We start from the raw sequence: 11,123 nt of genomic DNA, 5'->3' as shown, positions 1-11,123 counted from the left end.
GGGGCAGAAATGTAATTTCCCACAGTCAAATTTTGCCCTTTTTTTTTTCAAAGTCTCACCTACATGTAATCCTAATATATCTCTAATTAAAAAAAAAAAAAAAAAAACTTCCGGCTCCCACATTCTCTATCACTCTCTTCCTCTCTCCTTCTATTTCAAAAACAAAAATAAAATTTTTTCTCACACACTTTGTGTGTGCCCATATGCTAGTACTAAATTAGTATATGCATATCACATTGTCACATAAACGTTACTTCAAAACATTAAAAAAAATAATAAAAAAAAAACATTTGTCTTTCAAGTATTATGGACCCCAAAATAAGACCCTAATGAAAAAAACATTAGTACATTACTACAAAATACCAAATGTTCAAGGATATGCAAAATGAAAAGAGTTGCATTTCGAGGTTGAGGATGCAATCTCGAGTATTTATATATGCTTTCACATTTTTCAGACCTATACATTAATTATTATAAATTTTACTTATTTTGAACTACCTTAAATATACTATTCATGAGGGCTTGCATGATTCTAAAAATTGAAATGGCGATGTACCCATCCTCAAAGCGTAGAGGATACGCTCACGAGCGTTTGCCGATTTTTTCACATTTTTTGCACTTATCAAATAATTATTATAATTTTTTTAATGTGTTTGGTATTTTTAAATTACTTTTGATATTTTTATTTTTATGTGTTTTATAATTTTTTTAATCTCCCTCTCTTTTCGTATAGTATATTATAAAAATAAATACATAAATAAATAAAACTTAAATATAATAATACAATAATACATATTTGATATACATATATATATATACACACACACACACACACACACACACACCACACTATGCCTATTATATTTTGTAGTAAGTTTTTTTTATTAGTTTAAAAAAAATTAAAATCATCAAAATAACATTTTTCTTAACGTGTCGAAACGGGTTACCCGCGTGTCATCCTCATGTTAATCTATTAAGGACCCGTTATTAATAGGTTCTTATCGTGTGACACGATAACGACCTAATTAGTTATTGTGTTGACTCAAAACCCGTTAGTTTCATGTCGTTTACGTATCGTGTAAGAAATTGTCAGGTCTAATTTTATTCACAGACTACAAGTTGTAGTATCTGTTGATTTTCACTCTTCAGATTTATTAGAAATTTGAATCTTATCTCATTATGGCATCTTCACAAAAAATAAAAATAAAAAAGAAAGAAAAAAAAAGAGAGTAATCAACACTGCCAATCTGTATATAAAAAAAGGCGCAATGCAAAAATTGCGGTCAGGAAGTATATATATACCAACAAAATTAATTAGAAGGCAACAAATATAAAAATAAATTTGCACAGAAATTTAAAACGAGTACAAAGAAATAATCTTGGTCTGTTTTCACTTGCATTTTAAACTTTGTAGCGTCTTGGATGACAGATCAAATGCAATGGTGCAGTCCATGGTAGAAGACTTCTTCTTCTTCATGATAAACATCAATTCAACCTTTCCAGTCAACATAGCCGCGCTATTGAGTGTCAATACCCCGCTGCTCAATTCACTGCCAAGACTGGAACTGCTCAATGCACTTGAACTCAAGCTCACCTCGACGTCAACGTTTTTGGTGGAAAGCATCCCAGCCTTGCTCTTAGGAATTGAAACTTGCCCGACAATCGCGCCTTGGTACAAAAACGTGATGATTGCAGCATCATACTTGTATGGACCAAAATTTGTGTTCTTGACTTTGATTTGCGTTGTGAATTTAGTGTCGAATGAAGCTGTTGTTGGGACAGAGTTGAGGCTTTGGACATTGATGCCACCTAGTCTGACCTTTGGGGTCTTAACTTTCATAACAGTGAGACTCAACGCAGTTATGACCATGATCTGAAACACAATGAAAATACCAATATAAATGGCCAACTTGATTCTCTTCTTGCGTTTCAGCTCATCGGCTGATTGCAAAGACTCCGCATCACTTCTTGTGTAACCATTTGCTGGTGCCAAGGGATAGCCCTGGTTGGTTTTCTCAGCCATATTAATATCTGTTTCTTTTGTGATATGAAAATGGGTAGAAAGTTTTTGTGGGTTTGTTTCCTTGAATGAAACTTAAAAATGGAGGAAGTTGTTGGTGGAAATGGAGGAAGAGTTGTGTATTATATATAGGGTTTGGAGTTTGGACTATTTTTAATAAGTTATGTGCAGGAGTGCTTTCCCACAACAAGTACACGCGTCCGAAGCCAAAGGTTCTTGACTTCTAGATGATCGATGACTTCGGTGAGGACGTTTTAGGGTTTTGCCATCCGATGAGACAAATTAAATATCAAGAGGAACCTTTATTTTGCTAAAAAAAATATCAACAGAAGCTTCGATTTTTCCGTTGGCATTAAGACTAAATCCCCCAATATCCCAGGTGAGAACGTGGTTTGTTTGATATACTATTTGGGTTTTTTTTAAATGTAATTCACACTGTTGTCCCAAATACAAGTAATTTGGGTACTTGAAGAATGAACGTTGTTGAAGACCTGACTAATCAAACATGGCCGAGGGTTTAGGGGCTAAGTAATTGCCAATCAAGATAATATGTTTCTCAAAATATTGAGAATAAAATGGGTATGGTGCAAATGTAACATTGCGGATTTTAAATTGTAGGGGAAGTATATTCTTGATTTTATACCATCTGATCGAAAGGTGTTTTATGTGTTTTATTTTGAGTATTTATAGGTCTTTTACAAAAGAAACAAAGATATTAATAAAAATATCACTCATCCGTAGATATTTTATGATTTTTTTTGTCAATGCCAAGTTATTTTGTTTGATACTATTTCTTGTTTTTTGCTATTTTGGGCCATGATCTAAAGAGATATTTATCTTGTTTTCAGAGGAGAGGCACATGATGTTACAATTTCATTAAATTATAAAATAAATACGTATTTTTAATTGATATACTTTAAAATATGACATATCAATCATATCGCATATTTATATTATAACACATAAAATGGTATAACACGTAACACGTTTTTTTACTTATTATTTATCAATCAGTAATTATATTAGTAAAAATTAAATTCAAATGTATACATCTCAACAAGACTATTAAAAAGCGAAACTAGCCCAAGACTAAATACAAATAGATACGTGGCAAGTGTTTCAGATATAAACAAAATTTCCACAAATTGCCAATTGTGAATTTCCTTTTTAATGACAGGGTATGCATACCAAATGTCCTATTTATCTCACTCACTTAGCACTCATTTTTTATTACTTTGTTAGAGTGATCCCGTAATAACTTAATGGGTGACTTTAGATGCGAAACCTATTTATTAATATTTTTATCGAAACTTTGTTAGTTTTCAGTTTTTTTATTGAAGTCCTTGAAATTAATACAATGATGCATTTTTATGTAGGTTATTATAATTTTAAATTAAAATTTGATATTTTGTTGTTACTTATATTAATGATATTTTAAATAAAATTCATAATTTGTGGAATTGATAATATTAAAAATTAAATTAAACTTATATAAAAAAGTATAATTTATCTTCATGACATGATTTATCATTAAGATAAATTATGCTTAAATAAAACTCATGATTTGTCATTACTTATATTAATGATATTTTACATAAAAAATTGGTAATTTTTACACGGTTCATTTTACATACAAAAAGTTGGTACATTTTATACAAAGAAGGTGGTATGTTTTATATGAAATAATTGGTACATTTTATATCAGAAAACAATGGGTACATTTTACATAAAAAAATGGTACTTAAAAAAAAAAAAAGGTACATTTTACATATAACAAAGTGGGACATTTTTAAAGACAAATGGGTTCATTATTAATAAATTATTGGTTCAAAGAATGTTTAAACAAAATGAGTACAAATAAAAGTTTGGAAAATATGGACAAAAAGAAATTAATAAATGGGTACAAATTAAAACTGAAAAGAAAATTGGTACAATTAAAAAAAATGGTTGCAAATTAAAAATAGTACAAACTAAAAATAAAAATATATGATGCAAAACTTAGCAATATATATTATAATATATAAATTTTATACAAGTTCTGGGACATTAGATCACTTTTGAAGCAACTCATATAAAACGTCATATTCAAAGCTGAATAATCAACTCTAGCAGTACGACCAACTACAAGAAAAAAAAGTCCAGGTCCATAATTGTTGCCCAATGTCAAATTCTAATTAAGTTCAAGCACTCCCACTAAACTATAGCTATGGTATTTCACTTTCTTTTATTTATTATTGATTTCTTTAGTGTTAAATAGAAATATATATGAACTGTTTTTATCGAACAATTGTCTTTTGTGAGGTTTGAATTTAAAACTTCCTCCAGTAATGCAGACACAATTCAACAAATTGCAAACAAGAATGTAATGATGGAATATGTGAATATTAAGTATGTGAAAATTAAATCACACCTGGAAACATAAAAATAAAATTGGCTCATGGTATAGCGGCCATATTCTCTCAGTCACAATCCAAATTTTGGACAGACTTTGCTGCCAAATTAAACACCATAGAGCAGCTCATTTCAGCAGACTTGCTTTTCTTCATGATCATCAGCAAAGTAACCTTTCCACTCAACTTGGCTTGACTGGTCAACACCAGTAGCCCACTGCTCAGCTCATTTCCAAGAGCGGAGTTGCTCGGCAAGGCTGCAGAATTCACACTCACCAAAACATCAATTTTTTTCGTGGACCGCATTCCGACTTTGCTATTCGGAATAGCAACTTGCCCAACAGGCACACCTTCGTACATAAACGTGGCCATGCCGTCATTAAACTTATAGGTACCCCAGTTTAAGTTCCTGACTCTGATTTGGGTTTCGAAGCTCATCTCGAATGAAGGTGCGGCTGGGACAGAGTTGAGACTTAGGACATAGATGTTGCCCAACCTGATTTTTGGGGACTTAACTTTCATCACAGTCAAACCTAAAACGCTGATGACAACAATTTGAAAGACGATGAAAATGCCAATGTATTTGTACATCTTAATTCTCTTCTGGCGTTTGAGTTCCTCGGATTGCGTTGTGGCTGAAGCTTCATGATCACCTCCGGAGCGCCCAGTTGCTGGTTCCTGTTCCTGGTACTTCTCAGCTCCTACTTTCTCAGCCATTTTAATTTCTTTACTTCGAAAGTATAAAATGAATTCTCCCTTTTCTTTGAAGGGTGTGATTTGCTTCTAGAGATGGATATGGAAATTAGAGTGTTGTGTTTGAGGTAACGGTAGTAAAATGTTATGCATATTTATAGAGTATATGGGTGTGAGTTTGCTCCCTTTAAAATGTTACACAACATGGAATATTACTCGTTAAATTTTATTTCAAACATGTAAGAGCGTATCCAAAGGAGATGTCAAAATGTCCACATAAGCTATAACAGTAAAAAAAAATCACAATAATATTCTCCAACTGAAATGTCAATTTATATGTGGCTAAGACATGGATTAGCAGCAAGGGGGTTGCTGTCAAATTTGACATCAGCTTCAAATCTTTTTTTCTTATTTTTATCTCCTCTCTCACTCGATTCTCCTCGCTTTCTTCTACCCTTTTCTCAAAACCAAACCCAGAAATCAACCTCACGATCTCACCTAAAGATATAAAATCACACAATTCAGAAACAAACCCAGATGCAGAAACAAATTAGATGATCCAATTAAATCAACCACAACACACAATTCAATCCAATCTCAATTGATTGAAGGATAAAAACCCAATTTTGAACAGAACCCAATTAATAAAATCGAAAAAAGGGAAGCAAACCTTTGATAAAATAAGCAGAAGAAGGCCACCCTCTAACGGTGCCCATAGACATGATCTCCTCTAACGGTGCCCATAGACATGGAAGACTAACGGGAATTTAAATTTGGAACTCAAATGCTAACGGAGCTCACTACAAGTGTTTAATTAATAACATTTTTAGCACAAGAATCATATTAAAAGTGTGGCGTCGCCACAAAGATCACGAAAATAATTTAGCCTAAAATGTAATACTTAAACATATTAAGTTACCTACAGACTATTCTAACCATTAGAAAAATTCGCTAGAATGTTCAGTTTTCAAATATCTAATTCGTTTCATTAAAAAAAAATTACAATTGCTTAAATGAGTAGCTTTTGCCACTTAGTACTATCGTCTAGTGATATTTCTCTTCACTTGTAAATGAGATGTTTTATGTTTGACTTTCGCTAAAGGTGAACTTGAACCACATTATTATTAGGCCATTACGAGGCTAAGCCCACCATCTTTCCTATTGTAGATAATATCATTTGTTAAAAAAATGAGTAGCTTTTTCAATTTGTGGTTTTTTTTTGTTTTTTTTTTTGTTTTTTTTTTTTGTTGTGGAAGCTTTCAATTTGTAGTTATGTCGTATATTTTTTTAATGATATATATCATTGATATTTTATTTTTATCAACTCAACAGTTGAAATGTAATTTATAATCGTTTCATTACTTTTTCTTGAAAACTAACTGTTGATCCAGTAGTCTATTCTAGAGGAGGTCCAATAAGTTTGATTCTTATCTACCCAGTGAATCAAACAGTGATATTAGGCGAATTCATTTGTTTTTATTCTCTCATATGGACAAAACTTTGAGTCCCCTAACAAGTCTTTATCCCACTTGGTTGTTGTCGTATTAAAATTATATGCCCCTTATGGCAGAGAAGTTCGTCCCATACCTAGATATTTTTATTAGCCAAATTAAAATGAGCGAAAAGTCGGGCGTACTAGAACGCTTGAATTAGTCCATTTTGGTGGCATGCGGAATATGATCGCCCAAGTGGGCCAAGGTCTGGTTGGAGCTAAGAACGAATATCTACGGACTTGATTAGTAATAAAATTTGTATAATTAATTTAGGAGTTGGGACGTATCCATCAAGAAATATCAATCGTACTTGAACATGTGGCAGTTCTAGTGTATACATCACAAAAGGCAGTCCTGTTTTTTTAAAGTTTTCATTTTGAGGATTTATGAGGACTAAATGCATGTTTGTCATAAGATTATATTAATACAGATTTAAATACTTAAAATATTTGAAAATTTAATACTTAAAATATTTGAAAATTTAATAAAACAAAACCAACTTAAAATCCATGAACCTTTAAAAAACTCATTTTCTTGTTTTACTTTAATACGTTGTCAAATATTTTAAGCCTTGGATCCAATCTAGTATCATTTTATGGCTAAGAAGCTTGAATACACAATTGAAAAGAAACCAATAATATTATGAGTTCTTCAGAGATAAACTTTTACAGTTTTTAATTCCTAGACAAAAACCACCAATGTTTAGAGTCAGACATCCAAAATAAACCCAAAATTCAAATAAACTATTTCTAAAGGAAATGTTAAATTATAAGAGTTAAATTATAATTGATGACTGATGTGGCAATCTGAAGTTGTATGTCAAATTTTTTACTTCTTCAACCAAATTGTCAAATGTTATTTTATTATTTAAATAGAGCTTTAAATGGTTGTAGTTATTAAAAAAATATTGAAACAAAATTTTTATTGGTTGAAATGTTAATGTAATAAGGGACCCACAATGAAAAATAAATTTGACATTGATGTCAAATTTGACTCTAAATCATAAAGTCTTCAAATCCAATCAGCTAATAACACTTAGACTCTTGATGTCAATTCATCTTGGATTTTAATATCTTCTTTGAAGATGCTCTAATAATTGACCCAGTAATGAAATTTGCCAATATGCCATTGTTCACAACTTCACATTTATGTTGCCAATGTGTATATCCCTTTAAAATTCCTAAAGTCCTCCATATGAAGACATTGATTTTTTTTTTTTCTGTTTAATCTTATGTTGTTGTTCCGATAATGTGGAGCCAAAAATAATCAAGAGGCAACACGTGGATTTTTGGGTGAAAATGACAAAATTACCCTCCAGGCATACCGGAATTCTTACACGCGAGCAATGGACAATCATCCTTCAATCAAGTCAAAAGTGCCCAAATAGGTATTTATTTATAACCTATTTCATCCATCCCTCATCATATCTTCTCTACAAGGTAACCCCTAAATCATTCCTTTGTTATTATATTAATTGATTAATTATTCAATTAATTTGCTAATTAAACATAAATCATGAACTTCACCCACAAAACCATCCAAGTGGCCGGTCCATCTCCTCCCAAGGTGGCCGGCCACACCCCTATACAAACCCCCTCATTCTCTCCAAAACTCAATTCCAATTCTCTTGCTAAATTCTCAAAATTCTTCAAACACTTTTCTCTTGAAATTCTAACTTTGGCAACGAAGGTTCTTCGGCCAAAGCACCCCCCCCAATTAATCGTGGGCGCGTGAGGCTCTTGGCGTTGACCTAAGATATTATTTGTTTTGTAGGTGCAATTTTGTCCAAGAACAAGGAGGAAGAAATTTGCATCTACAAATAGGTGTTTTCATTGAGAGTTGAGTCACATGCTCGTAGAAGACTCTCGCATCTAAGGTTTTTTGTTTCTTTGATTATTTGTAGATTTTTCGTACGTTCTTATTCTTGGAATTTTTTTTCTAAAAATTCTTTGATAAAACATAAAAGAAAAGTAGAATGTCAAGGGATTCGGAAACCTTGATGAATGGAAATTCCAACGTTCAAAGATTAGGACTGCGGTGATTTACAAGGTTCAACATAGTGGTGAATGGAGAGGCACCCCCACAAGGCACCACCGTGGTGGTTACCATGGCAACCACATTTGGCAAAACCCACGGCTTTGAAGCCGCGACCCAAGCCATGCCATTTTAACCTTCAAGGGCCCAAGCCCTAGTTGAGCCAACCCATGACGCCCAAACCCAACGCGAGCCCAATGCGTCGCCAAGTTGAGCCCAAGCCTCGCACCCACGTTCGCTACACGCCAAGCAACCCACTCCCGTGGCCCAGCCTGCTTTTGCGGCCTTCCAAGTGGCCTAAATCGGTCGAAGATTAGTTCAACCATCCTGGCTTCAACTTTTTGGGCCTACGATCAAACCGGGGGCATTTTCATTGCATTTATCGGCAGATTTGACATTTCCCAACTCAAATCTCGCACCCGGAGTCTACCATACTTCCACTGCTCAAGGAGATGCATTTCTTTGAAGCTCTTCCAATCCAAATGGCAAACAACACTTGTCTCGACAAGTTATAGAGTTGACAAGGGCTCTCGCGCAATAGACGACCTTGGTGAATCAGCTCTTGTAGTGCACTGAGATGCAAAGTGCCTAAGACGAAGTGTCCCAAAGTAGGACAAGGGCAGATGAAGAACCTCTCCAGTAGCATCCCGGCAAGCAGCCACTCGACCAACGATGAACCAAGTGTTCAGGCATTGTACACTCTTGATTGGGCTTCCGAGATAGCGTATACTCCTGTCTTAGCGCGCGAATGAGCGTGCACTCTCGACTAGGCCCACAGACGATCATACACTCACGATTGGGGCTATACTTTGATAATCAACCTAAGCAGCCTTCCAAGCGAAATGTTCATTCACAACTAAGTTAGTAAGAATCATCTTCCATATCACATCGGAGTAGGCAGCACGACGGACTAAGAGAAGCAGTCACTCAATCTGGCTCAAGCTCAACCAGCAGCCAGCGAAGAATCCCCTTGCCTACTAGGAATAAACCACATGCACCGCAGTCACGGCATAGACGATCCAAGCATGTAGAAGAGCAGCCTAGACCAACAAATCACGATTGGGGGCAGCCGAGAGCTTCACTACCCTAACAAAGGAAAATTCGGGAAGAAGTAGTGAGACTCTTGACTGAGCAATTGCACGATTTCCAATGTAACGAGGTCACCGACGAAACACTATGACGAGACATAGCCAATATAAGTAGGTCATCTTTCACAGACGAGATCGAATAGGCAGAGTCCCCACGCAAGTTTAGCATGCCACATTTCACATCCTTCAAAGGAGATGGAGACTTGGAAAGACACTTGAAGCACTACCAAAACACAATGATCCTCTATCGAAACAATAACGATTTTACGTGCAAAATATTCGCCATCACTTTACAAGGCAAGGTGCAAAATTGGTTCTACACCCTGCCGCCACAATCTATCCAGAGTTTCGACGAATTTTCTTTGGTTTTCACCAAAGATTATTCATCATATTGCTTGATCAAGAAAAAGTCCTACCACTTATGAAGATGTTCAAAGCATAGAAGGCAAAGATAATTGGATGCGACGACTCGATAGTAAGCGCAACCTTCCAAAATGACTCTTAGCAGACCACCCACTGTTAGGAGAATTGATCATGAAAGAAGATTTAACTCTGGCAAATTCTTTCGCTCTAGTAGAGAAGCATGCACTTTGGGACGAGGCTTGCCAATGCGCATTCAAGGACTTGAAGAAGTACCCGACATCACCTCCCTACTATCTAAACCGGAAGTAGCGGAGGACTTATTCGCATGTTTAACTGTATATGAGGCAGCAATAAGCTTTACCATCGTACAAAAAAAGCTAGAGGCTCGACTATCTATATTCCACAGTTCAAAAGCGCTCATCGATGCTACCATAAATTCATAAGCTAACTTTGGCAATAGTTGTTGCAACCCGAAAGCTCAAGTTATACCTTCAAACGCACACAATCATCCTCATAATGCACTATTCCACCCAATCCAGACGCGCAATGATAAAGGCGTAGACACTGGCGGATGCAAAGTTTTTTGACAAACACAATAACTCAGCCCGAAAGGCACGCCAAAGGCAAACGAATACTAGAACAACATACTCGGAAGCAAGTTTTGTCCTCGTCACTCCAAAAAATTCTACATATGAGCAACATGTACCGGTAATTGAACACCATCTCCTGCTACGTGTCACACCGCCCCAACCGACCCTTACTCCATAATTCAACTCTAGAGTAGCCCAATACCGGTAGTTGAGCATCTCCTGCTACGTGTAACATGGCCCCAGCTCCACGGCTCCCTACTGCGCCTTCACACCCAGCCTATGTGTCAAAACAGAGATGCTCAACGATGCCCCGAAGGTAGCTGAGCATGCCCTAGGTACGCCTGCTCCACCCAATAGAGACTTCTGGCATTTGCATGTCGATGACGCATCCAACTACAAAAGTTCAAGAACAGGTGTGGTCCTTGTCACCCCAGATGGTTTGATGCCTGAGC

The 11,123-nt window shown here is 35.3% G+C and overlaps 2 protein-coding genes across 2 annotated transcripts; both read right to left on the bottom strand.

Annotated features, from left to right (window-relative positions):
* Positions 1–1,226: 1,226 nt before the first annotated feature.
* On the bottom strand, positions 1,227–3,454 carry LOC103927312. The gene has a single exon (XM_048589157.1). The coding sequence runs from the start codon at positions 2,021–2,023 to the stop codon at positions 1,391–1,393; it is 633 nt and encodes a 210-aa protein (XP_048445114.1). The 5' UTR covers positions 2,024–3,454; the 3' UTR covers positions 1,227–1,390.
* Positions 3,455–4,381: 927 nt separating this feature from the next.
* Positions 4,382–5,219, bottom strand: LOC103927320. The gene has a single exon (XM_009336229.3). The coding sequence runs from the start codon at positions 5,125–5,127 to the stop codon at positions 4,480–4,482; it is 648 nt and encodes a 215-aa protein (XP_009334504.1). The 5' UTR covers positions 5,128–5,219; the 3' UTR covers positions 4,382–4,479.
* Between the last annotated feature and the right edge of the window lie 5,904 nt (positions 5,220–11,123).

Source organism: the organism of the source record quoted next, unplaced genomic scaffold, assembly GCF_019419815.1.
Source record: "Pyrus x bretschneideri cultivar Hongxiangsu unplaced genomic scaffold, Pyrus_bretschneideri_v1 Contig3, whole genome shotgun sequence".
NCBI lineage: Eukaryota > Viridiplantae > Streptophyta > Magnoliopsida > Rosales > Rosaceae > Pyrus > Pyrus x bretschneideri.
The sequence above is the reverse complement of the archived record's forward strand: the minus strand, read 5'-3'. Positions and strand labels throughout refer to the sequence as shown.

Excerpts from the sequence above, each read along its gene's own strand:
- LOC103927320 (XM_009336229.3), bottom strand. The coding sequence starts at position 5,127 with ATGGCTGAGAAAGTAGGAGCTGAGAAGTACCAGGAACAGGAACCAGCA.
- LOC103927312 (XM_048589157.1), bottom strand. The coding sequence starts at position 2,023 with ATGGCTGAGAAAACCAACCAGGGCTATCCCTTGGCACCAGCAAATGGT.